The sequence below is a fragment of the Equus caballus genome, chromosome 12 (genome assembly GCF_041296265.1).
Source record: "Equus caballus isolate H_3958 breed thoroughbred chromosome 12, TB-T2T, whole genome shotgun sequence".
Taxonomy (NCBI): Eukaryota; Metazoa; Chordata; class Mammalia; order Perissodactyla; family Equidae; genus Equus; species Equus caballus.
The window spans coordinates 33,419,545-33,446,981 of NC_091695.1; the positions used below are offsets into that span (position 1 = coordinate 33,419,545).

Here is a 27,437-nt window from a genome sequence, read left to right on the forward strand (position 1 = left end):
AGGAGTGGAAAAGCACGGTGATGGGTGGCCTTCCATAAACAGATTGGCCATATAGAAGAGAGGCTTCAGCAAGTGATGAGCTGCAGGGTGGTGGCGGGTCGGGAGGCAGGTAAGCCTGGGAAGGGGTGTCAGAATCGGGAAGCATTTGTGCTTCCCGAACCATCCAGAGGTACACGCAGGATTTCAGGTGCATCGCTTTCATCTGCCGTTGAACCGTCTCACGGCCCCAGAGCAGTTGGGCTGGAAGTCACCCTGAGGGAGAGTGAGAGTGTCGTGAGGAGTAAGGGGTAGAGGAAGTAGGGCTGGGTGTGCTCCAAGGGGAATTCCAGACTTGGAGATCTTCGAACAGGCAGTAAATCTCGTGTAACGCTACAAGAAGGTATTTCTTTAAAAAGATGTCGAGAGGTGTGTACCAAAAGTAGATGAGTTGGCATGTCAGCCTGGCCCTGTCCACGATCGGGTGGGGAGGCTCGAGGGGTCCCCTGTCTAACTGGCTTTAATCAGATGAATGGACTCTGTCTTCTCAGATCGTAAGGCCTCCTGAAAATGAAGGCAGCCAGCCTTCTTTCCGGAGAACAGGGAGGCCCTCGGTGGCGGGCCAGGACTGAGGTGTGGCTGGGGTGCCCACGGTCAGGGCTGAGCGCTGGGCTGGGCTGCGCCCTCCTCGCCTCCGCTCACCAGTTCCTCTCCAGGGCCTCTCCTAGTGACTCTCTTGAGCGTCTCCCTCGCGGGTGCTCAGGGCCCCAGTCACTGGTTCAGGGGACTGTTTTAGCCGGGCGTGTTGATTGTCTGTCAGTCTGATTGCACGCAGTCTCTGCTTTTGGTTCGGAATCCTCAAAGTGTCCTGCCCAGCCCGGTTCATACCAGCCCGAGCTGTGGTCAGAAGGGCTTCTGCAGCCGCTCCCTCCGAGGGGCCTGTGGGAGCGCTTCAGACAGTGCCACGCAGAGAGAGGAGTGTCGGTGTCCACCAGCCTCACACTGCGGAGCCTGGCACAAATGGGAGAGTGACCGTGGAAGGCCGCAGGTCGGGGTGGGGGTGCTTCCTGGTGGGTCGAGGAGAAGGTCGAGCAGAGGCAGGGCTGAGCACCCCTCTGCGGGCCCTGACATGGGTGACGGATGCCTCTTCCACGGCCCAGACAGCTGGACCCCATCCTCTCATCTCCAGGTCTGCAGTGGCAGCATTGGCTTTCCTAGGTATGGAGTGTCCCCGCTGGCGGGGCTGAAAGGCTCAGTGCTGGCGGGAGCGAGGACAGAGGTGCCCTCCTTGGAGTCCTTTTTCTGTGAAATTACGTGTTTTCCAAATTGACAGCTTCTGGCTTGACTAACAAACTTAGTTCGCTTTTCTTATCTAATAATGACCTTTTGTTTTCCATATTTCAGCCGACCCCACTTGGGCAGTGTCTCGGATTTCAGGTTCCCTGTGGCAGACGGTCCCGCAGACGCCTCCAGCAGCAGCGCGGTGTTGCGGCGCCCCCAGAAAGGCCGCGTGGCAGCCCTGCGGGATGAGCCGTCCAAGGCAAGGGCCTCCGTCCTCACTGCCCGCGAGCTGCCGGCCCTCGGGCGTGTCTCCTGCTCGTCCCGTGACTTTGAGACTTTGGGGATTCCAATGGTCATAGGTCGCCTTCTCTCTTCCCCTCCCCCCATTTTCCTTTTTCTGGCTAAGAGTTTCGTTTTAGGCATGCTTTTTTCTGAAGAACAAGTTCTGATAGAATATGACCTACTCTTAAGTGCAACGTAATGTAATTAGTACGGTTTGGAAGCAGCGATAAGCGTGAATGAATGCGTGTATCCGTCATCTTTTAGTGAGAAGAATTCACATCGGGAAGTTTAAATACCTTCCTACTTGTGTCTGTTTAACAGCACGTCTTTATCTACTTCTGCGTATTTTTATTTACAGCACCCGTATTCAGTGCACACCTGGTTTGGGCCAGGCGTCATTATAGACTAGGGCTCCAGCAGTGAATACAGGCAGAGAAGATGCCCGCACCGCCAGGGCGCACGTTCTAGTGAGGAGCCAGCGTGCGTGAGAAGTACAGTACGGGCCGTGTGTCAGTTTCCTCTCACTGCGGTCACAGGCTGCTGCGAGCTCAGTGGCCTAAAGCAAGGAGCACTTAGAGTTCACAGGTTCCGTGGGCTCGGGGCTGTGAGCAGGACGGTTCGGGCTCAGTTCTCCTGAGGTTGCAGCCGTCCGGATTCTCGCCTGGGGCTGAAGAGTGCACTTCCAGGCTCACTCGCCTGGCTCTGCCTGGCCCCTCTCTGGGGGCTGCTTGAGTGTCCTGGAAAGGTGCCCGCCAGCTTTGCTCCGGGCTCATTCTGAGAGAGAGCCAGGAGAAAGCCCCAGAGCCTCTGAGGCCCTGGTCTGGAGGCAGCATGCCTTCACCTGGGCTGCACTCGGTGCGTTAGAGTGAGTTAGCGAGTCCTGCCCTCACTGTGGGCCAAGGGAGGAGTGTTAGAGAAGTGTGGACGTATATTTAAACCACCACAGGGTTTCCGATGGTCATAAGCAGGGAAAGGAAACCCGGGGTACCCTGAGCTGTAGGAGGGGAATGATAGTTTTAAGTAGGGTAGCCAGCGAGGTCTCACAGGGACGGTGACATTTGAGCCAAGGAAGGGAAGGACCCATTTGGAGATATTAGAAGGTCCTGCCAACACGATGTGCTGATGGGTTGAATATAGAGTATGAGACAAAGAGGCGAGTGAGGCCCCCGAGGGCCCGTGCTTGAGCAGCTGGAGGCTGGAGGCTGTCTCCTGCGATGAGGAAGACTGCGGGGCAGGGGAGACGAGTGGAGCCTGGCCCTGATCAGGTCGACAGCCCTATCTGCTGTCCAGGTGGACGTGTCAGGTAGGCAGTTGGATATTCTGGCCTGGAACCCAAGAGAGAAGTCTGGACTAGAGATAAAGATGTGGGGGTCATGACCATACAGATGGTGTTTAAAGGTGTAAGATGAGATCAAGTCCAAAGTGGGTGCCTGTTGATAGAGAGGAGCTTCCAGGATAGAGCCGTGGGCCCCTCCAAAATTGAGAGGTTGGGGAGACTGAGAAAGGACCGGCAGGAGACTAAAGAGTGACAAGGAGGTAGGCAGAAACCCTGGACAACGGGGCCTGCAGCCGAGTGAGCGAGATGCTCAGGGAAGAGGGAAGAGCAGCAGGCCTGGGCCTGCCGATGGGCCAGACGAGAGGGCGGTGGAGGTCAGTGGCGGACTTCTTAAGGTGGGCGCTTTGATCCTGGAGCAGCTCTGTGGGAGGGGAGGTGAGCAGGAGGAGAGGAGGTGGAGGCGGAGTCAAGGCGGCTCTGGAGACCTTTTACTCATCGGGACGAAGTGCAGTGGTGGCTGGAAAGAGACGTGGCATCCAGGTTCCGTGGTTCTGGTGTGTTATCTGAAGGAGGGAGAAGGGCGCAAACCTTCTCAGGCTGATGGGTGTGGGCCAGTAGAGAATCGATTACCCCGAGAGAGGGAGGGAGCACAGCAGGCGAGCCTGGAGTCAGCCGGAGGGGGTGCGCCTCGTGCCCAGAGGTGGGGCTGGCCTGGGTGGGGGCCCAGGTACCTGGCCGCGACCTCAGATCTTGGGAGGGGAGGTGGAGTGCATGGGTAAAGGCCCGGGGGACGGGGAGATAAGCCAGCAGGGCATCTCAAGTCTTGTGGTTGCTCTGATGTCGTGTCAGTGAAGTGGGAGGCAGGGCCCTGGGCTCAGTGAGGACGGGAGAGGAAGAGATGGAGGCTTCGAGAGAGGGGCTGAGACAGCCGCACGGGATGGGTCACGTGGCCCCGGCGCGCATGCCTTCTCTGTGCGCGTTCTGATTGCACACGGTACCCCTCCATCACGCGAGACAGGAGTTGGCTCGGCACAGAGGAGCCTTTTCTCCGAGAGCCTCAGTTCTCTAGAGACCGTGGTCCGCCAGCTCGCTCTTCCCTGGGTGTTGAGACGAGTGCGTCCGACGGCTGCCCTGCTGTCTCCTTCTGCCCCTGCCTGCTGCTGTCTGTGCTCGTCCACACCGGGCTCAGAAGAGGGAGGATTGGGGAACTCCAGTGAGGTGTGTTACTCGATAACACTAGTACAGTGGTGTGGCAACTGCAGTGAACACAGCTGCCGTGGATGTAGTGAACTTTTTACTTCCCATTAGCGTGGCTGATCGTGCCATGTTTTTGTGTGTGTGGTTTTTGTTTTTGCTTTTGCTGAGGAAGATTAGCCCTGAGCTAACGTCTATGCCGGTCTTCCTCTGTTTTATATGTGGTTCGCTGCTACAGCGTGGCCAACTAGCAGTGTAGGTCCAAACCCGTGGATTCAGGCCACCGAGGCAGAGTGCACTGAACTTAACCACTATGCCACAGGGCCGGCCCCCCCATGGTGTATTTTTCTAATTTTCAGTTTTTGTTTGCACTCGGTCTTGTCACCATTGTGAATAACATCATGGAAATGCCTTGTGTCCACAGTGAGATGTGACTGTTACCAGGCAGTCTAAGTAATCGACTGTCCTGCCCCTGAAATACTGCCTGCTTAATACGTGTCAGCCACTTACAAGCATGGCCTATTTTTCCAAAATCTTTTGGGCTTCTATTTAAAAGATATTTAAGTTTCTGCTAGGTTTACTGTAAGTTGCTGTAACTTGGTTGTTATTTTCCATCTTTGCTGAGATTTGATTTTCTTGTTTCTAGGTACAGACTCTTAATGAACAGGATTGGGAACGTGCCCAACAAGCGAGTGTCCTGGCCAACGTGGCGCAGGCCTTCGAGAGTGATGTGGACGTGTCCGACGGCGAAGACGACAGGGACACCATCTTCAGCCCAGCTGGCCTCTTGTCCCCCAGTGGGCAGGCCGATGCCCAGACGCTGGCCATGATGCTTCAGGAGCAGCTGGACGCCATCAACAAGGAGATCAGGTACGTGGGCTTGTGCATAGCACCACAGACACCATGCATGTCTCTAAAGAATTGTATGCTACCTAGGACAGTCTGGAAGAAATACTGTGGACGTATTCTACATGTCCCATGATAGTAAAACTTTGTTCAATCCTGTTTTAATAGTTTTAAGTTCTGAGGTTGCCCTTGATTGGAAAGTTCAGTTGACCGGGCGTTCTCGCCACAGTTGTGGTGTGGGTACACTTGTGTAAGATCTTGCAGAAGGGTGAAAGGGGTTCAGTCCGTTCCCCCACGAGCCGATGACACAGCTGGAGAGCGTTGCCGGGGAGCTCAGTGTCCACCTGTGCCGCTCTGGATCCCAGGCCGGGTTCCAGAGACGGCCGGGGTGCAGAGAGCTGAGCACACATCAGAGGAGGCCTCCCTGCTCCGAAGTGCAGAGGGGAGCTGTGGTGTGGGGCAGGGCACCATGGAGAGCCAGGAGGAGGTGGACTGGCCTGGCGCCCTTGTGGGTAAGAAGCAGGACTCTTTTCACGGGCAGTGCCAGGTGGCGGGTGACTTACGAGGAGAAACGCCAGAGTTCAGTCCACTGGCAAGCGAAGGTGAAACATGCAGTAGGAAGCGGGAGGGAGAGTTTCCTGCCCCCCTCCAGCCTGAGTGTCCCCCAACTCTGAACCCTGCGGGGGGCAGGGAGCTGGGGCAGCGTCCACCTGCCGCTTGTGCCTCCTCCAGCGCTGAGGAGGGCCCTCTTGTGTGTCTTTCAGAGCCTCACGTTTTCAGGTGTGTCACCCAACCACCTGGAACAGAAAGCCGAGGTTTTCAGATTGGCAAATTCCCACTCCTACTTGCATTTTTCTCTGTTAAACTAATAGAATGTGAAAATTGGTTCATTACAAGACAGTGGTCAGGGGCAGGCCCCATGGCCGAGTGGTTAAGTTCACGCGCTCCGCTTTGGCGGCCCTGGATTTCACCAATTTGGATCCTGGGTGCTGACACAGCACCGCTCTTCAGGCCATGTTGAGGCGGCATCCCACATAGCACAACCAGAGGCACTCCCAACTAGAATCCAGCACTATGTACTGGGGGCTTTGGGGAGAAGAAGAAGAAAGAAGGCGACGATTGGCAACAGTTGTTAGCTCAGGCGCCAATCTTTAAAAAAAAAAAAAGACAGTGGTCAAAGGATGGTTTGAATCTTAACCTCGTCAGTGTTTCAGAGGTGTTTTCTTTCGAAAGCCTCTTAGCAGTTATAACAGTAAATTTACAAGACAAAGGGCCGACTGTGGGGTGCAATCCAAAGACTTGCCCGTCCAAGGGGGGGCTGTCCCCGTGGCCCAGTGGTTAAGTTCCTGAGCTCCGCTGCAGGCGGCCCGGTGTTTCGTTGGTTCGGATCCTGGGCGCAGACATGGCACTGCTCATCAAGCCAAAGACTTGCCCGTCCGAGGGGGGATTAAGAGGCCTTAGGTCTGGGGTGCAGGGTGACAGGGAGCCCAAGATCTGCCCTGTCAGGCCTGAGGCAGCCGTGGTTCGGTCCTGCATGCACACAGAGACCAGCCGTGTGCCAGTGACCCTGCAGGAGGTCCGGGCAGAGTTGCTGCCAACATTTTGTTCTTGTCAAGCTGACACAGACGCCAAGTGCCGGTTCCTGCGCAGAGCCTGCGGGAGGGAAGGAGGGGCAGAACTAACTCCAGGGAGAGCTGTAGGCTCTGCAAGGAAGGGGTGTGCGGCCTGCAGTCTGCCTCCCTAAACCACGGTTCGTGTGCTGTGTTCAACCCCGCAGAGCCCGGAAGACTGCCTTTCCCCATCGCTGTGGGAAACGCGAAAGGATTATAAACGTCAGCTTTTATTTTTCACAGTGTATTGCTAAGTAAAATGGGTTCTTCTTTATGTAGCAAGTTGACCTGATATAAATGGTAAATTCTGTCCACTGCCTTGGTATCAGTAACAGAAAGTACTTTCAGAATATATAAGTAGAACTTTAATTGGACAGGTTACTGCAAGGTTACTACTAATTTAATATTAGAGTAATGATTTGCATAGTCAAATATTAAAACTGCTGTTTAAGCATCCACTATACATTAGGAGAGAAGAGCTTTAATTATGAATTTCCAAATTAATGCAGCATGGTTGACGTGAATTCATTCAGATGAGGCTGGTGGAGAATTCTGTCAAATAATACAAACAAAATACTTTTGTTCGAACTCAACCTTTAAAAAAAAAAAAATCAATGTTTTCGTCTAGTCTAGAGACTTAAGTGTTTGGAAACTCCTAATTGCTTTGTAAATTGATTTTTTGATTATATCAGAGTTCCCAGTTTCCAGTCAAAAAAACCGATAGGTAAATGTGCAGCTGTGCCCTGAGAAGTGGGAATGTCGGAGCTGTAAAATTCAAACATCTCATTGTGTAGTAAGAGAGTTGCCAACTAGCCCCTCCAGACTTGTGGGGTACTTAAATAAAATCAAACGCGAGTGATCAGAGATAGTTGGTAAGACTCAGTGGAAGGTGTACTTTGTGCTGTTCCGAAGCCGAGTGTGTTAAAGAGAGAAAAAGTAGAACGTTTTTGCTGAAGTGTTAATTGTTGGAGCAACCGTCGTTGGAGTTTCCTTACAGTAATGCAAGCACCGATTTTTTCATCTGAACCCGTTAATCTGTCTGCTAATGAAGGAAGGATGACTGTTTTGTTTTTACTTTAGGTTGATACAGGAAGAAAAGGAAAACACAGAGCAGCGGGCGGAGGAGATTGAGAGTCGAGTTGGCAGTGGGAGTTTTGGCAATCTTCGTCGTTTTAGATCAGTGAGCTCCATTCCCCTCTACCCTGCCTCCTCGCTCGCCGGCTCTTCTCCTCCGAACAGTGGCCGGTCCACCCCGCGAAGGATTCCGCACAGCCCAGCTCGGGAGGTGGACAGACTAGGTATCATGACTCTGGTAAGGATTTGTCTTTTCTTGTGCTGTCTCCCCTCGCCCCCGACACACCTGATTTAAGTCTTGGACACCACGAATATGCTTTATTTTTAACCCGGAAGAAAATCAGGTGCATTTGTTATGCTCAGAGGTTTGAGATTTTTAAAACCAACTCGTATTTAATCATTCAACAATAGCATGGTGACAAATTAATTTTAATATTGGGGTGATGCCTGAACTCCAGAGAAGTTTTCACTTGTTCAGCTCTGAGCGTGGTCAGCTCTGCAGGGTTCGGCAGCTAGGGGGATATTTTTGTTTTCCAGCAATAGACAGTGTAACAAAAGTAAATACAGCAGCCATCGTAACATATAGGAAAATGTGCAGAGAGAGTCAGTGCTGTCTGTCTTTACGTTCGGGATGCCTGACTGGAGGGTACAGAATATGCCGTCAAAAACAAAACTGAAGAAAAAGCTAAATCGGTCCTCTTAATAATGCCCTCGGTGGCATGCTTGGCACCGGTTCTGCAGGTGAATCCAGGGTGGCGTGAGTGAGAGCGCGCTGCCGCTTGGCCTCCCCGGGAAGCGCGGGGCTGCGTTCGTGCGCAGCCTCTGGAAGTGCAGGGACCGCGACAGCGTGCTGCTCTAAAGAATAGTGCCTAGCTTTCTCACGTGTTTAGTCTGGGTTTTGTGAATGCATGAAATCATGTTGACAGCGTTCTGCTTTCTCATTGCGCTTCCGTTCTCATTTCTTCTGCTACCACCCATTTTCGTTTTTAGTTGCGTTGTTAGCCTGCGTGTAATTAAATGAACCGTGAATCGCTTTAGTAGCGTCCGAAGTGGTAACTAGTCCATTTCGCGGTGTTTTGACATAGTATTTTTATAATTTACATCGTTAGCTCATTAGCTGATATTTTAAGCTCTTTGACAATTTCATGCTTATTTCCTTTCAGAGAATTTGTAAAAACAGTTCTGTTTTTCTTTTTCCTTGTTTTTGTAGTTGTGTGTGCCGGCTGACGCTGTGTCTGCTTCCGTGTTTAGTTTTGATTTCCTGTGTCATCCTTCTGTTTATTTTGTCACTGTTAGTCCAGGCCTCAGCCCGCGCTGTGACACCCCCTCCACGGGGTGCTCAGGGAACCGCCACAGTGGGGGCCATGGTGTGTGTGTGGGGGCCACTGGGGCTCATTAGTGGGGTTTCTGCGTTATCTTCGTTTCTCATGAAATAGTGTCTTTTTCCCTCAGTAGTGATACGTTTTTACTGCTGTGTCACTGTACAACAGATGTGGATACAGGCATGATATCGCTGGATCAGAGTGCTTTTATTCAAACTGTGTAGGGTTTGTGTAATTCAGAAATGAAATCTTTTATATATACAGAGATAATCCGCCAAGTATAGAATTAATGGAAACTTGACACAAACAGTATACCTTTTGGTTTTGATGCTTATATTCAAGACTGTAAATTTCATCAACTTGTTGGACATAAACAATTAATGCCTTTAATAGACTATTTTTTAAATTCACATATCTCTTAGGAATCATAGAATGTGAAGATTCCACCTGCTATTCTGCTAGCTTTTATCCTTACGTATTTTCACAGGGTACCCTGCTTTAATCAAAAAATTTGTGTTTGAGAAATTTTAAATCAATTTCTAGGTAAGAATTTTATATGAATGACCAATAGGTGATTAATAACTAAAAGTAGGTTTGTTCAGTTTTATAGTAAGTCTTGCAGTAACTTCCTCGTCAACTAAATTGATGTTTAGAGACATGTTTTTCATTAGGGCAAACTAAGTTCTAGAGAAGTTTGGCTTAGAATAGACAACTGTTAGGGCCCTTTGTTCTATAAAATGCCGTATTTTAATAAATTGTATATGTTGTAATAGAATTTTATCTCCCTGAGTAACGATTTATAGTGTTTCTCTAGTAAATCTTGAGTAACTTACTGTTTAAATTTCATGGTGAAAAAGATGTTCCATTTCCAGTTACGTTTTCTCTGAATCTCAGCTCGCTTATATCTGTCTTGTCATTCTCTTTTTAATATATTTACCTGGACTGATCCTTGAATTTTTAACTTCAGAGTATGCAGTAAATCTGGTTTCTCTTCATTTCTTTGCATGCGTCCGTCAGCCTAGTGATTTAAGGCAACATCATAGAAAGGTCAAGTGTTTAGTAATTTAACATACCTTTGTTTCTCTGAAGTATTGACGGGCACCTATCATTTGGCATGAATGAGCCCTGTGAATCACTGACATTTAAATGGACATGTTGACACTCACCTGGCATGTCACAAATGACGATTGTCCTGTTGGAGACAGGTCACTGGTGGTTTGCATAGAATGCTGGGACAGGCGTAAGGGTGTGCCTTTCTTCCACTCATTTGCCTTCTCATCGTTGCATGCTTATTTATAATGGCTATAGTATTTTTTCAATGAGAAATTACTGAAGCAGAGCCACAGATTTTAGTTTGGGGAAAAACTAATTTTAATAAGCATAGCTAGAAGGGCCGGCCTGGTGGCGCGGCACTTAAGTTCGCATGTTCTGCTCCTCGGCAGCCCGGGGTTCGCCGGTTCGGATCCCGGGTGTGGACCTGGCGCCCCTTTGCGAAAGTCATACTGTGGGAGGTGTCCCACATATAAAGTAGAGCAAGATGGGCACGGATGTGAGCTCAGGGCCAGTCTTCCTCAGCAAAAATAGGAAGATTGGCAGTAGTTAGCTCAGGGCTAATCTTCCTCAAAAAAAAAAAAAAAACATAGCTAGCTGTCATGAGCTCTTACTGTATGCCAGGCCCTGTGCTGAGTGCTCTACGAGTCTGCTCTCTCGTCCTCATGGACTTCCGGTGAGATGCAGGTTACTGTCGTTATCCCCATGGACAGATGTGGAACGGAGGCTCAGAGAGGCCACGTGCTGTGCCTAGGGGCACACAGTTAGGGAACGCTGCAGTGTGGACTGGTCTGATTTCAAAACCAGGACACTGAGTCGCTTCCCCCACGGCCTGACTTCTCTGCAGATTCTCTCACCTCCTCACTCGTCCCTGACAGCGGGGGCCAGCGGGCCTCTTCTCCTTATAGATAGTCGTGAATCGGGCTTCCCTGTTCTTGGAGGACGTGCACGCACTGGGGAGCAGATCTGTTGACCAGAATGCCTTCCTCCTAACCTTCACGCCATGTGCCTAGCCTGCACCCCGACCCAGAAGCTGCCTGATCCTGCGCTGGTAGGCCGCCCTTCGGATGCTCGGGCAGCTGTCCTCTGACCGCAGCGCTTAGAGCACATGAGCTGGGTGGCAGCCGTGGGAGCCCTCCGCTGCGCAGAGCACCGTGGCGATTCAGCGAAACGCAGGCTCAAGTCCCCGCTGTCAGTGATGATTTGTGACCCGGGTGTGCTGCTCGCCCTCTCTGCGCCTTGGTTTGCCCTCCTGTTTAAGTGAAGACAACGACAGAAGCGCGCTCCTCGGGGTGGCCGCAGACGGTGCCCGTCCGTGCACGATCTGCAAGGAGCTGAGAGCTTATAACCGGCCCCGCGGCGCACAGCACGCCCTCAGTCCCGCCGACTCGCATCCGTGTTTCCCTCGGTGGGAAGGCTTTCTCAGGGAAGGAAGGAGCGTGTTGATTGACGTCCAGGCAGGACAGCCTGACCCTGTTGCTCACGGCACTGTGGGCTGGCTGGCTGGCTCCTTCGAGGGCCTTGCTGTGGGGCTGTGGTGAGGATGAAAGGCAGGAGTGCAGGCATGGTGCAGACACGGGCGGCGTGGGCCACGCACTGTCCTCCTCCTCAGCGTCCCTGGCCTACGCCGCCGTGACCCCCCAGCTGTCGGGGAGCTTCGTTCCAGTCAGCTCTGAAAGAGCGTGCAGGCCCCAGCCTGGCGGGCCCCAGGCTGGGCAGGGCCCCTCACCACGGGGGCGCAACGGGAGCAGCCACCGGCCAGGGCGGGCCGCTCCTCCTGAGCTCTGTCTCCGCTGAGGACAGTGAACTCAGTCCCGTGGACTGCTCCCTGTCCTGTTCTTTTTTGTTTTTTATAGGTGATTGTTTTAACCTCAGTTTGAAATCTCTCCCTGTTTCAGTTTCGTATTGATAGTTTCTAGCCGTCGTAGCCTTTGGTTGTCTGCAGATTGTAATTTGAAATCAGGAGAGCATGCGGAATCTATCCAGCTACGGCTTAAGGTTCTATCTTAAATGAGTTCGACTCCGTTTTGCACTAAGCCCCTTGGTTGTCACTGAGCCGCTGTGGGGCTGCAGTGGAGCGACACTCTACACAGTCGCATTAAAAAAGCCCAAGTTGGCTGCTCAGGTCTTGCTGTTTGTACAAACGCCTGCCACGCACGTTTTGAGGACTCCAGCCCTGCCTTCACCACGGAGCCACATGGATCAGTAAGACCTGCCGGAGTTAACGTTTTCCCCACCGCCTCCTTCCTGTCCTCACGTTCCCCGACACGGGAAAACTGGCAGTCTGAAGGAGAGGATCTTCCAGTGGAAGGCCAGGACTGCTTTGAGCCGGCTTAAACAAATTGCTTTTAAACCGCGTAGAAAGACCTCAGTTTATAGCATCTGTTCTGCACGCTGAGACATATGAGACAGACAGGCGTGTCTGGGATGCAGGAGTTAGATCCCTTTTTGCTTTTCCACTTGTTACAGAGTCCAGGAAGGTGCATCACTACTCAAAATGATAGTGGATCATGGTACAAGCTATTTCTCTTTTTCTCCCAAAACAAAAAGTTCTGGACAGTTTACCCAAGAGGTTTCTGCCCTCTCTGGTGTTTCTTCTGAATGCATCAGGAGATAAACACGTTCATCTTCAGCTCCTCATCAGGGACAGTGAGTGCCGTGCGTGCTGTGTGAGGACGAGGTTTTGGGCGTGGTTCAGATCTCGGTGCCCTTCAGTGGCTGTTCTCGTGGTGGCCTAGGATCCTAGGGCGGGCGGGCCCTCGGGCTGCGAGGAGGCTCAGGAGGAGGAGTGCCCGTGTGTCCTGCCCGGGTCTCTGCGCTCGTTCTGGTGCTCGTAGGCCAGGAGTCGGGCTCTGCTCTGTGCTCCTGCTCCTGATAAGTAAGACGGTCCTTTAACGTGGCGTTGGGCTAGAACGAGGCTGGTTGTACTCAGCAGAAAGCATAGCTCGTGGATTTCCACATAAGTTTATGGTTATAATTTAAAGCCTATGTGTTGTGGGGTTTTTTTGGTCACAGTGTGTTGTTCACTAATTTTACACTGGTCTCAACCCCTCAGTTGCCAGCCTCCCTAGAAGAGGTACGAGACGACAAGACGACAATAAAATGTGAAACCTCGCCCCCGCCCTCCCCGCGGTCCCTTCGGCTGGACAGGCTGCACAAAGGGGCACTGCACACGGTCGGCCACGAGGACCTCAGGGACTTACGGAAGTAAGGAGGGCAGCGTCCCACCCTAGCCCGGCTCCAAACAGACCGCCTTCTCATGCTCAGCTTTCAGAAATCCATTGCTCTCTTCTTGGGGAAAAAAGTCAGAATGATGACTTTAAAGAAATACTGGTTAATTGAGTTGAGTTGATTTAGATGATGCCCTCGGGCTGCCCTGGGAGCTCAGGTGAGCCCAGCAGAAGATGCTGTCTGTTTGGGCGACGTGAGTTTAGAAAGAGAGTTCAGTGATAGCAGCAATCTTAGAAAGCCTTCATTTCTTCAGAGTCTGCAAATTGACTCTTGTGAGAACTTTCTCTTCTTGTGGAGCATTTGCTAAGCATGTGGCATGTTCTGAGCGTTGCTCTGCAGGACCGTCCGTGTCCCGCCGCTCGGATGCGCTCTCTGCCTCTGAGCTGTGGAGAGCCCCACCTCGTCCCCAGCGCTCCAAGCGCCTCCCCACAGGGACCATGAGAGCCAGTGGGTGACTAGTGTGCTCCTATGTCAAACTACCACGGGCTGTGCTTTTGTCCCCCCCTGGCAGCCCTCGGTGGCGGGTGCAGGTGTCCATCCTCGCCGCCTCTGCAGTAGGCCCTGTGGCTCTTGTTTCGCGGCAGGGACGGTGGCACTGGGGAGGTTGCTGGGGCGCTGGGGTCAGGCCTCCAGTTGGGAGAGCATCTTCACAGCCGAGGGGCGGCCCTCAGGTGGGCTCATGGTGCTCTCTGCCTTCCATGGTTCGGACTGGAAGCCTTCTCAGAAGGAGAGCTCTGGCTCAGAGCCTCAGCTCCTCAGAAACGGTTCTCCGTGGTGGGATGGCTGGGAGCCTTCGTTTCTACACGCGATGCATTTTGCGAAGGAGACATGCCTGGAGGAGACTTGGAATGCTCGTGTAGTTGGAAGAGCAAGTATTAAAAGCGTGGAGTGTTCTAGTGCCTGTGAATGGAACGTTGTGTTGGGACGAGGGTGCTCATTAAAGATCGTTTTCTGTCCCCAAAGCTCCACAGGCTCACAGGACGGCCCCGTGAGCAACCCCAGCAGTAGTAATAGTGGCCAGGACTCGCTCCACAAAGCCCCCAAGAAGAAGGGCATCAAGTCCTCCATCGGCCGCCTGTTTGGCAAGAAAGAAAAGGGCCGACCTGGACATGCCGGCAAGGAGTCATTAGGACAAGGTGGGTGGCTTCCAGCAAACATTCTTAACCCTTAGGATGGAGGCGGGGGGCCTGCCGTGTGTGTGCCTACTGTGTGCCCCCGGTTGTTCCCACGGGCGGTCTGTCGAAGACGCTGGGCGTTCTCAGGGAGTGAAAGCTCAGGAGGCGTATGTTTTCTCTGGGACACATGCGACCCAGAGAGCCACGGTGGACGTTCTTTGGCCCTGAACAACCTGGCGTCCCAGACAGAAAGGGCTCACTATCTCTCGAGCATTCTCGTGCCTTGGTTGCCTAGTCAGAAACTTAGCCTTTAGAGGTGTTCTTTGCCTGCAAGTGCTCTTCCACCTGTTTCTGAACTCACCTAATGCGGCCGTGTTGATTTCTCTCGCTGTTTCAACCGCTGGGCCCTCACAGCTGGCGTTTCGGAGACCGAAAACTCAGCTCAGGATGCCTTGGGACTCAGCAAACTAGGAGGACAGGCGGAGAAAAACCGGAAACTTCAAAAAAAGTAAGCTTTTCGTTATTCGTCCATCTCACTGAACACTTCTCAGTTGTGCCTGATTTTTAACTAACGTTTATTTAATAAATGTAGTATCTATTTATGTGTCTATATTACCTTCTGAAAGGTTAACCTAAAGCTTTTAAGAGACTGTGCTTCCTGGGGGGCTGAGAGCCTCTGCTCAGGAAGGGGGAGAGGACTCAGGGGAGGCTCCCGTCCCCCGGAGAGCTGTCTGACGAGGAGGGCTCCCCGCCAGGCGTGGGGCCCCGAGTCCGGCTCCAGTGCGTCAGCTCTGGGGGGAGGGGCCGCTTAGCCTTGCTGCATTCCCGGTTTCCTCCTCTAAGATGGGAGTGCAGCGGTACACGCCTCACACGGCTTTCTGAGTGTTAGACACACATCTGTCGCTACATAAACACACGTAAAGCACTGGCAACAGTGCCAGCCATCCTAAAATAGGGAGAACTGAGTGTGTAATTGCAGCTACCGCTCCGACTTGATCACCAGCATCCAGAGTTTGCCGTGCGGGCTATGATCTGTCAGGAAATATTCGCTGTGTTGCCCCTTTTTTCCTCCTCCGGTAGATTTTGTATTTTTATCTTCAATAGACTCGTGATTTTGTGGTCTGTTTATTAAATTTTGATTCTGATTTGTCTTGACTCTGAAAATAGGTGATAGCAGGGTGATCATTTTCTGCAAAGGTGCTGAGACGCTGCGATGCCCCGGGGTAGGGGCATGGAGGAATAGTGTGTGCGTGTTTCTCTGGCTTCGTTCTGATCGGGAGCAGGTTGTGTGTTGGTTGACCGTATGTCAACCAGAACTAAGTAGATGAACGAGGTAGGGAGAGACAGTATCCCAGTGAACTGGCGACTGAAAACTGAAACTGAACCACCCTCTATGACAGAAGGGGCAGTTAGCAGTCCCAGAGGGAAGCGCTGACCTTGAGAATGGGGAAGACGGGCGAGAGCCAGTGGTCAGATGGCAAAGCTGGTCCTTGCGACAGGCTGACGATTGGTAGGTTCTGTGGTCAGTCTGACGATAGGAAAGGTCGTCTGGCCACTCAAGTACCCTGAGACAGCCTCATTGGTGTGGCACCCGGGCCTGCAGTGCGCCCCGAGGACCACGCTGGGGCCCGGGGACCCTCTCCCCTAGAGGCCACGTGCCTTTAGCTGTAGAGTTGCCGGTTGGGTTCCCTTTTGTGAACCCTGCCTCGTTTTCGTTCTCTTCTCAGAATCGTACTAATCTTCTTGACTGGCCCACTGCTGGTCTTATTTCAGGCGAAGTGCCGTTGTTTCTGTTATTGCTCACCATGCCCTAGGAATACTCAGTCTTTCAGGTCCCCGTGAATGGAAATCCGCAGACACCATTGAAAGCAAAACGTGCTTTGAACGTTGCTGTCTTTGAACTGTATAAAAATGTTTTAAAGTAACTTGGGTAATTGCCATTTGCCTTTGTGAAACGTATCCCAGCCAGGCCTTTTGCCTCCTGGAGCCATGCCAGGAAAAATGTGTCCGTTAGATTTTGCTGACGTGTTCTAGTGCACACGCTTGCACATGCTGGAATAAAATCCGTAAGGTTTGTGGCAGTGCGCCTCGGTCCTCGTCCCCGGAAGTTCATGGTTCCTGTAGGGTCACAAACTATTCAAATTGGCCCAAGTTTGGGTCACCCTTGTTTTCTAAATTTATTTTGTAATTCGCAGGAGGTATGCTTGAGCACTTGGCTGTGTGGAGACAGCCTTTATTGTTTGTCCCGGCACGTGACTCCGTTTCCCGCTGCGTGGGGAGCGTGTGTGGTGGTGGGTGGTAGGCAGGTTTCTCTGGAGCTCCGGGTTCCCCGTGATGGCATTGGCTCTGCACTTCTGTGTCACCATAGCTGTAACTGTCCAGGGGCAGGCCGTTCTCTGAACTCTGTGGTCGTGCACGGCAAGTTCTAGGATGTACTAGTAAGTTACTAGGGAAAAATTCAAAGTATGGAGGTTATTTGTCTGACTACAGTGGGTAATTTTAGTTCTGTCAGTTAACCAGAAATAAAATTGACTTTAGGAAAAATGCTTTATTTATACTTGTGGGAAAATGTTTGAGTTATCCGGAAAAAGTATTATTGGAATACAGTTTTACGTTTATGGCATTATAGAGGTAAGAATCAAAATACGGTCCTCAGAAATATTTCTTTTTATTACCTCAAAAGTGTGCCTTTAGCTGCCAAAGTCACACAGCCAAACACATCCACTTTTAGAGAGTTTTCAAGAACCTGGTGACTTCGGTGGAGAGCTGACTTTGAGGTTTTGTCTAAGGTACATAAAAGAGAGTGGTGGGCGCATTCGGTGCTGGACATGCTTAATGAATCCGTGGAGGGTACCGCTGGCGTGAAATCAGACATCACTGTGTTCGTCCGCTTGGCGGTGCTCCCACAGCGTTGCCGGGTGTCCCTGGTGCTGTCTGAACTCCGTCGCCTTAAGTAACCTGGTGTTCTAATGCTCTCTTTCCCGTTTCTCCCTGGTTGACTCTAGTGTGGTCGCAGGGTAAGTTGAGGCGGAGGGTGTGCTGTGCTGAGCGTGTGTTACAGCCTGTGGCGTTGGCAGTCACCAGCCTCAGGCTCTGAACTGAGGTTCCGGGAGAGTCGTGCTGCTTTGCTGAGAGCTGTCCCGGGTCCCCTCACCCTGGCCGCCCCCACCCCCAGCCTCTGACAGCGAGCTGCACCCCATGGCGGGAGTAGTGCTTTGCGTGGGCCGTAGAGCCGTGTTTGTGACATGAGCCCAGCAGGTGTTGGTGCAAGGTGCCATGGTACTGAACGTGTCAGCCTCAGAGAAACGAGGTGCGTGTGTCGCTTGGATGGTACACCTTATCTGGGGTCTGGTCAGCAAAGCCCACACCGCTTCTCGTTATGAAAGATAACTTCATCACCGTGTCCTGTCCTAGTTATAAAACACACGCCGTCACTCACGGGTTACATGACGTTTGTCTCATCCGTGTGCCTGTTCCCCAGGGGATTTAGCATATTTCTGAATGTCTTTCTCCTCTGACTCTAATGTTAAGGCTGGGAAGCATGGCACATCAGTTTCCTGGTATAGAGGTATTTAAAAAATCGCCCTTGGGGTCTAGAATGATCTTCGAGGGAGGAGGTCAAGTCCCAGCCAAGCAGCCGCGAGTTGCTGGCTGACTATCGCGGGCCCAGCGCTCGTCCCTTTACTCCGCAGGGACGGCAGCCCCACCCTTGTTTCTCGAGTAGCTCTCTGTAAACGGAGATCGCAGATCCTAAGGGTGGACAAAGCGATGACAGAGATTGCAGTATCTCCAAGCAGAGGAGGGAAATACGTAACAACAGAAACCAGACGAGTCTTCTGTTTGCTCTGGACAGTGGTTTGGGGCCGTAGAATCTGGGCACACAGAATACACCTCATTGCCCCAGGATATCAGCTTCTGCCTCAGCCTCTGCAGAACAGAGGTGGGTGCCTCGGGTAGACTTAGGATGCAGAGAAACGCACGGCACTTGAGAGGCCCGCCGCCTTCGATCTCTCGGGTTTCAGGCCTTGGAGCGAAGGGCCAGTAGAAGACGACCTCGTGCCCTGGCGGTTAGCTGTCGCGAGGACTCAGCAGCCTTCGTGGTGATCTCTGGTTGCGGTGAAGTCGAACCACACGGGTGGTTCTGTTGATTCTTAGAAAGTGCTCTGATGAGTAGTCACAAACGAAGGAGAGCGGCCGTCTGCCTGAGGCCGTTCTCAGTGGCCAGCAGGGAAAGGCAGTTCCTAGACCGAGCAAGAAGGGAGCGTATTTGTTCGAGAAACCGAGCTCCAGAGAGGGCAGGAGTGGCGCTGGCCCCGGCGTCTCCAGTCTGGTCTCCGCATCCTGTGCTCGCCCTACCCTGCACAGCTTCCAGGGGCGCTGCCCTCTCCTCTCCCCCGGGCAGGGGCCTTCTTCACGTGACAGAACAGTCACCCCCAGAGAAGAAGGGGGTGCTGGTGTTCCTGCCTGGGGTGATAACGCAGGGATCTGGCTCCGTGTGGGGTCTTCAAGGTCACCAACTAGCCTGATAGGGGAGGGAGCTGGAAGCAGACAGAGACCTGGGCCGGCCGCCCAGCTGGGGTCTCCTCTGCCCTCGCGCTCACTTCTCGCGTCTCTCTCAGCGGCATCTAAGAGATGCATCGTTCTCCCTCCATTGCCTTATCGCCCTTTCAGCAGGGCGCTGGGCCTGCACTGTGAAACCCAGAAGTAATCCATACTAGAGAAAGCTGTTGATAAAAGCCAACGACCATTGCAGGTGAAGTCAGAAGGGTGTGCACCAGTCCCCAGATGATGGAATTACCAGACTATTTTTAACCCTATGTTCCTGTGTACAGTGAGTGTCTGTTTCATATGAAAAACGAACTCTCTGCCAAGTGCCCCGGACTCAGTACCTGTTTAGTTCACTTCAGAGTGTGGGGATCGGAAAGCCCTGTTGGCCCGGCACCAGTGCCATCCCCGCCCCTCCGCCGGGCCAGGCGGGCAGGACTTGGGCCTTGACCGTGCTGTCAGGGTTCAGGTCTTTCCCTGCTCTGTCTGCCGAGGAGGTGTTTGTCTTGCTCGTATGGCTCCTATGGCTCACAGACATGTTTACATAAGATAGAGCCACTGTCCTTGAGGAGAACTTGTCCCCGGGAAACACAAAGTGGCACTTAATTCAGCACACTGGCGGTCGGTCCCGCCCAGCGAGGCCCTCCTCCCCCCTCCGTCCAGCATTGGCCTCCTGTGTCAGGGGGACGGCAGTTCCAGTGGACTTGGCTGCTTTTTTATTTATGAGTAGCTTTGCTTATTTGAACTAGAGAAGTTTGCCCCTTGTTAACTCTACTTGAGCTATTAAGATATTTATTGCATCCTCTGGTAGAATTATCCTGGATAGTTACAATATCTGTTATTCCCCAGAAGCCTAAGGGTGACTTAAGGAACACTTACTTGAGATCCTGTGTGAAACGTTTTGAGCTTTAATTGTCCGTAGACTTCATAGTCTTAAGAAAAGTCTAATAGCATTTCAATATGTTGAAGAGCTGTTATGTATCTTTAGAAGTAAAAGATTCGACGACGTGTTCTGTAGAAATGATTATGGAAAATGACTTGGGGTGTCGGGGCGCGTGCGGTGAGCAGCCCCGTCTCCTCTCCGAGGCTCTCCCTGTCAAAGTGATAGGGTGTCTTAGAAAGGCTTGGAGGTAAACAGCACAAAGCAGTAAGATAAGATTCGTGAAGCTTCTTTGTTCTCTCTTACATAGCCATGTTCCCAGTAGACAGAATCATTTGCAAAGATGGTAATGTGGTAAAGTTCCAGTTCGCCTATTTGAAAATCAGGCCTACAGAATATTTCTGATCTCACGAGGGCCCTGGGACTCCTCCCTGCCTCCTGCCCCACGGTAGCTGTCAGCGCAGGGCATCTTAGGCTCACACTCCGTCTGGGGTCCTGGTAGAAACTGTCCGGGTTGAAATTTTCTGGATTTGAAGCCTGTGGGTTAAACCACAGAAATGACCCAATGTCTGAATTTAGCAAGTACCTAGTTAGCTAACTAGCAACGTGGAAGAGAAACAGCCAAAATCCAGTCCACTACTTGCTTGCTACAGTAGACCATTCCTAGTGTTAAAAATCCACATTGTTCTCGGTGTTGGTGGTGTGAACGCTGAACGTTTGTGAAGCTCCCACAGAGGCAGGCTTCTCTGTTCAGACCCGGTCTAGTTTCCTCTTTCTCCATATTTTCCCTCATCGTTTAGAAAGAGAAGAGCGAGTATGTTTTCGCTTGAATGTCCTAGCTTGGATACAAAGGCTCTGCTGGGTTTTTTTAAAGTGGGTAATAATTCTTTAATTCTGCGAGGAGATGATTCTACAGAGAACCTTGTCGAGTCCGTCAGCATTTCATTGTTCAGGAGTTCTTCCTGACATGTACCAAACTACCGTTAAGTGGATGGTTTAGAAGATTAAAGGAAAATAATGAGATATGTGCTACTATGCTTGTGAAAGTGTATAGAGCGAGTACTCTGCTAACTTGCTTCCTGTATGCGTGTGATCGAGTCTTTCACTGTGACTGTCTGGTTATTTGTAGGCATGAGTTGCTCGAGGAAGCCCGGAGACAAGGTTTACCTTTTGCACAATGGGATGGGCCAACTGTTGGCGTCTGGCTGGAGGTATAGTCGTCTTTCGATCCTGGATCAAGTATGTGACTCATGTGAACGTGTTAATCCATTTCACACACTGTGCATAACCTTCTGGCCTTAACATTTCCTGTCTCTAGCTCTGGGTTGGGTTGCCAGCCTGGTATGTGGCCGCCTGCCGAGCCAACGTGAAAAGTGGGGCTATCATGTCCACCCTGTCAGACACGGAGATCCAGCGCAAGATCGGCATCAGCAACCCCCTGCACAGGCTGAAGCTGAGGCTGGCCATTCAGGCGATCACGTCCCTCACGAGTCCGTCAGCCCCTCCTACGTCAAGAACGGTGCGTCTCCCTGAAAGCAGTTTATCCCCTCCTGACGTTGCTTCTCCAAGTCTTCGTAAACACACCCAGGGCTCCGGTTTAAAATTTCAGCCTGCAGAAACGTCACAGCTTCTAACGGGTGAAAACTGAGTGGTTAAAAATACTTTATTGAATGCTTTTTTTAACAGCCTGGCTTCAGTGGCTGCATTGTAACATAGAAGTAGGAGTTTCTGAAAACAACAGTAGCGATCACAAATTTAAACATAAATTCATCAAAAGTGAAGGGAAAAAAGCCTCGATCCCCAGTTGCGCTATAAGCAGTGTTTTACTCTAATGTGACGTTGGGCCCCTCGGTGCTTCCATTTTTGGCACTGAGGGCCCTGGGAGCTCAGGGTTCTGAGCAGTCCATTAGCCTGCGTGTGCTCACGCACCAGGCATTACCTGTGCTCATCCGGTTTGCTCCCCGTGGGGAGACCTCGAACGTCCTTAAAGAGGGTCCTCCTGTTTGAAACGTTAAAAACTAATCTAATGAAAACATTAGCGGTTACTGGGAGATAAGGGCAGGCCGACGCCTCATTTCTAAAGTGCAGACTCTTTTCATTGGCCCAGTGCCCACTCTCTGCTTTTAGCTTTTGGTTTACTCTCGAGAGAAAAACCCTGATTAAGAAACCAAGAGCCTCACAGGCATGCTTCTCTGAGTAGCAGGTCAGGGCCCGATTCAGGCCTCGGTTCCTTTGCACAAAAAGTGTTAAGAGCCTTTTTTGTTTGTTTGTTTGATTTTGTCTCTTAGTAAAGAGTTGTGGTAGCGACAATCAGCCTGTGTTCTCACCTGTCGCACAGACAGCTCTTCTCCCAGTGGAAAGTTTTGTCGCAGTATCCGATCTGGTCCCTGTTCCCCCATCATTTCACATGAGAGTGGCCTTTCTACAAGTGAAGGCGCTGGGGTGGTTTTCCCCAAGTTTTTATCAACTGTCTTGAGAAAGCTCGCGTCCTGCGAGCTGAGGTTAACGGCCAGTGGTGAAGAGCCCGTCCCCCGGGAAGCTCTGCGTTGAGAGCCGCGGGGCCTGGCTGTCCGCGGCTGCAGTGACGGGGACAGGACGTGGGGCCGGTGTTCCGGTACAGTTGCGATTGGGCCTTCTTTTGGACACACTCAGTCCTGCTCCCTGCCTCTTGAGCCCCCCGGCGAGGTTGTGCAGGCCGAGAGGCCCCATCCTGGGAGCGCCTGCCCCGAGCCGTCTCCCCCAGTCCGGAGCTCGGCTGCGTGGGCTTCCTGGGCTGAGGCCCTTTCCCATGGGGCGGGTTGATGGGCACTGGAGAATTACTCACACTTTGAGAGGCGCAAAATGTATTTTCTTCTCTTTATATTTCACATACCTCAGGGGGTGAGCAGGGCAGATCCAGCTCTAGGAATCATGGGCTCTTCTCGTGTGGCTGACCACACAGCATTAATTAGGTGTGGTCACTCTTTAAGAAGGGCGAGCTGGTCGATGTTCTCTCCTTTTCTACGTGGGCATCTCAAATGAGAAGAGGGGGAGACGGGCCTCGCCTCCCCTGCTCCTCCTGTGTGCCCGTGGCTCACGTGTCTGCCACCTTCCTCTCTGTCACTGCTTCCCTCGCCCTGGATGTGGTGGTCCCTGGGTCACCGTAGATCACAGGAAATGTCTGGTTAACGCATGAGGAGATGGAAACACTCGCGGCCTCGCCACAAACGGTCAGTCCCGCCCCGAGCCTGTCCTCCTCCCAGGGCACCCCACTTACAAGCGGCACCATTCCCGGCCTTTTTGTGGGAAACAGAAAGGTCATTTTACACTCAGTTGTTCCTGATAAGTATTTCCGCTAGGTATTAGTCAAATGTATAAAATAGGATCCGTATTTTGTCTTATTTTCGATTTTTCCAGGAACTTTACATTGGTAGGCCCTCTCTCTTTAGAGTAGGTTGAATTCACACCTCCTTTAGGGAGAGGCCTCGGCCGAACACTCCATTTTGAGGGTCTGGCCCATTTTCTCCCTCACTGAGTGTGCTTGCAGGGGGGGCCTCGGCTCCTGCATGAGAAGCTGGGATTGTTGTTTTGCATGCGTTTTGCATGATACCTTGATTTCTCGAACTTTCCCCTCCGTCTCGCTGCACCTTCTGAAGTTGATCTGCTTGCCTTACTAAGCTCACCGATACTAACAGCTGTGTTCTTTTCATTCCTAACCACGTAACATCAGGAGGATGAGGAGGGAAGCTGGGCTCAGGTTGGAGACTTTCTATACTATATTCTTCACTATATGTACAGCAACAAAAAGAATTGGCGTATGAAAACTCGTAATTTACTTTTCTTGACATTTTTAACATCTTAACTTTTTCAGAATATTGTTAACGATTTGAAAGCATTAGGCGGAAGCAGAGCGTAGAGTTAAAGAGCACGTCTCATGGACAATTTTGAACCTCTCTTCCGTGGGGCCGTGGTGTCAGTTCTGGTTAGCGTAGACGGCTCTGTGTAGCGGACCGGCTCCTGGACGCGGTCCTGGGGCTTCGGCGGCTCCTGACATTGCGGATTTAAGTACCCGCTTGGGTAACTTAACCGCAAGGTCTGCCGGTGGGAAAACTGAATTCTGAGAACTTTCCAGCACAGGAGTTGCTGTGGAGACGTCACGTCCGGGTCTTCGTGTTGGTGTTTTACTAAGTGCTGATCAAAAGGCTTTCTTACTAATGGAATTCTCAGAAATTAAGCCTCTTCCTGCTTAATGTACTTTTCCGTTTTCAGCTCCCCAGCTCTTCAGCTCACAAAAAGCTGCCACACGTGTCTTGCAGCCTTCCTCTGAGACAGCTCGACTAACACAGCGGTGTCCCTGCCTGTGACCCCACCAGCGTTGCTGTGTGACATGCCGCACTTTAGAGGGACCCGCACAGCCGCGCGGTGTGAGCAGGCGGCGTCTCCAGAGGCTCTTGCTGAGGGCAGAGCGCTCAGGGTCCTCACGGGATCGTTGTATGTCTGAAAAGAATCAGGATAGTTTCAAATCAGAATTTTCCTGAGTACAAGTTGTTGGTTGAAATGCCAGTTTCCCTCTGTTTGTATTCCCAACATAAAGCCAATTCTCTCTCTCTTTGTAACAAAAGAAGAGAGAAGCTATAATATGATGGTGTGAGCCCTCTGCTCCTGATTTGGGCCTTCTGTGCTGCTACGCCAGATAAATATCCTCATTAATGATTTAACCTGGTCAGCTACCTCTTTACAAGGCCACTGATGACCATCAGTGAATTAAAAAGGGTGCATTTCGTAATTACTTAAATGTCGGTGTATTTCACACTAGGAAGCAGAACTTTGTCAGCACTTGAGTAGGAAATTCCCTGTGTCCGGGGCACGAGGTATAAATTAAATAAGCGGAATGTTTGCTCTCTGCAGTAGAAATACAAACACGGGTGAGCTGTGCCCGCGGCAGCAGAGTTAGCCAACACTCAGTGTTCCTAGTAAGCAAGAGCTGCTCTCGCTGTCGCCTCCCCCAGATGAGAGGAGTGAAGAGGCTTCCTGGGCTCTGTGAGGCCGCCCGGTCTGCTGAGGGCCGCGGTCACACAGTGTTCCTCTCCTGTGCCCTTACCTCGTGGCCAGCTCTGAAGCCGAGAGGACGTTCAAGGTTTCCTCGGGCCCTCGGGAAGAAAGCATCAAGGTGTGGTGAGAGCCGTGGGTGCCTTCATTTAGCAAGTGGCACATGTGGGCTGTCTGTGGGAGGCTGTGCTGCTTGCTGCAGACACAGGAGTGAGCGGGACAGCCACAGTCCCTGCCGCCGGCCCTCACAGTTTACAGAGATCACAGAAGTGTGTTTGTGATCATTTCAGTGGTGGATTAGCAGGCCCTGGGCAGTGGCTGCCTCTTCTGGCCCAGGTGTTGTCCGATGCTGGAGATCCGTGTCAAGGGCTTTTTCAGAAGGCTCTGATGGCGGCCCGGGAGATGGAGGGCTCCCTGGACTGGGCCTGATCCTCAGTCGCTGACCTATGTTATCTGACGCTGACCACTTAAGAAGTGTGACTAGAGTGTATGATGAGTAAACAAAAAGGAGGAGGGTTCCGCTTCCATGGAATTCTCTTATTTAGAAATCTTTGCGTTGTGTGCCCATTTAAGAATACGTAATCACAGGCAAGGAAATGAGACCAGATGCTCATGCATAAGTCTCAGGCATATGAGATGAGAGTAAGGTTTGAAAGAGTGAAAAACATGACAGTGTGATGATTTCCCGAAAATGTTTGATGTTTTTCCCACTCATGGTTGCTTAGAGAAAATAGTGAAAATGTTTTTTTCTGTTCGAATTTGAGCATTCTTGTTGGAGTGTGAGTCATTTCTTCCAGCTTGGTTGGTGTAAGTGATAAATTAGACCAGAGGCCATGTTTTCAAGGCAGAGCACAGTGGTAGTTGAGAGGGACTGTGTCCAGGGATTCCGTGATGGGACTGCAGAAGGCCTGCGGGCGCAGCTGGTCTCGGACAGAGGGGCAGCGAGTGCCTTTTTTGGATATGTCTGTAGATACATATAATGTGTGTGCTTATTTTTCATTGTACAAAGCTTGGCTGTGTTCTGTTAGATTTATCCCTAAGGATTTCATGACTTTGATGACATTGTGAATGGCATTTTGTAAATTTCAGTTTCCAGTTCACTTCTAGTATTTAGAAGCACAGCTCGTGTTTGTGTCCTGGCCTTGTGTCCTGCCGCTTTGCTAAGCTCACTGTAGTTCTCACAGCCAGTTTGTAGGTGCATTTTCTATGTTGCTAATCAGGTCATCTGCAAATAAAGACAGGTTTTTTTTTTCCAATTCCTATGCTTTTGATTTCTTTTTCTTGCCTTGTTACCGTGGCTTGGAGTTCCACCGCAGCGCTGAATAAAATTAGTGAGAGCAGACCCTTTGTTCCTGATCTCAGGAAGAATACATTGTCTTTCACCGTTAAGTGTGATGTCAGCCCTGTGTTTGCTGTAGATGCCCCTTATCAGGTTGAGGCCGTTTTCTTCCATTGCTAGATTGCTGAGATTTCCATAAATGAATGGTGAATTTTGTCAAATGCCTTTTCTGCATCTTTTGAGATGATATAGTGGTATTTCTTTTGAATCCATTGATAGGATGAATGTCATTGATTTTTCAAGTGTTGACCCAACCTTATGATCGTAGGATGAACCTCACTTGTCGTGATAGCTTATTCTTTTAATTTATTATTGATTTAATTTGCTCATATTTTGTCGAGGAATTTTGCATCTGTGTCTATGAGAGATACTGGTCTGTAGTTTTCTTGTAATGTGTTTGTCTGGTTTTGGTATCAGGATAGTGCTGGCTTCATAGGATGAGTTAGGCATTTCTTCTCCATTTTTTTGGAATAATAGTGTAGAATTGTTATTTTTTCCATAAATATTTGGTAAGATTCACCAGTGAAGACATTTAAGGTAAAGATTTTATGTGTATGTGAGAGAAAGTTTATAACTGCAAATTTGAGTCCTGATAAGATACAACTTATCTCTTTCTTATGAGTTGCTCTCATAGATGATGTCTTTTGCCCATTTTATCTAAGTTGCTTACAGTTGTTCACAGTTTTCCCTTTCAGTGTCTATGTCCTATAGTGTGTCCCCTCTTTCATTCTTGATATTGGTAATGTACGTCTTTTCTTTTTTCTTAGTCACTCTGTCTAGGGCTTAGTCAATTTTACTGATCTTTATGAAGAACCAGATTTTAGTTTCATAGTTTTATTTTTCTTGTTTCTGTTTCATTGATTTCTGCTCTTTTATTTTCTTCCTTCTGCTTGCTGTGGATTTCATTTGTTCTTCTTTTTCAAGTTTTTTAAGGTAGAATCTTACATTGTTGTTTTGAGACCTTCCTTCATTTACGACATAAGTGTTTAATACTATAAATTTCCCTCAAGACACTGCTTTAGCCATGTCCTACAATTTTTGAATAGATTGTGTTTCACTTTCATTCAGTTAGAAATATTTTCCCATTTCTCTTGTTTTCTTCTTTGGCACGTGGGTTATTTAGCCGTATGCTAATTTCCAAATACTTGAGAATTTTCTAGATATCTTTTTATTATTGATTTCTAATTTAATTCTGTTGAGGTCAGAGAACATAGTTTGTATGATTTCAGTCCCTTTAGATCTGTTGAGATTTGTCTTGGAGAATCCCATACGCACTTGAAATGAACGTATTCTGCTATTATTGGGTGGGGTGTTCCATGAAACGTCACTTAGGTCAAGCTGGTCAATAGTGTTGTTTAAGGCTTCTGGATCCTTACTGAGGGGGTCTG

General features: G+C 50.7%; 1 protein-coding gene across 17 annotated transcripts in view; it reads left to right on the forward strand.

Moving 5' to 3' along the window:
* Positions 1-27,437, forward strand: part of LOC138916693 (liprin-alpha-1-like) — a 104,229-nt gene that overhangs the window by 57,579 nt on the left and 19,213 nt on the right. For all 17 annotated transcript variants that reach the window (XR_011424009.1, XR_011424010.1, XR_011424011.1 and 14 more), the window contains 8 exons: positions 1,381-1,516; positions 4,656-4,879; positions 7,546-7,777; positions 12,967-13,118; positions 14,106-14,278; positions 14,672-14,765; positions 20,812-20,893; positions 21,001-21,201. Coding sequence is in view for 13 of the 17 variants with exons in the window: in XM_070229849.1 (XP_070085950.1) it covers positions 1,381-1,516; positions 4,656-4,879; positions 7,546-7,777; positions 12,967-13,118; positions 14,106-14,278; positions 14,672-14,765; positions 20,812-20,893; positions 21,001-21,201 (1,294 nt within the window). In the remaining 4 variants the exon portion in view is untranslated. The remainder of the gene's footprint in view (positions 1-1,380; positions 1,517-4,655; positions 4,880-7,545; positions 7,778-12,966; positions 13,119-14,105; positions 14,279-14,671; positions 14,766-20,811; positions 20,894-21,000; positions 21,202-27,437) is intronic.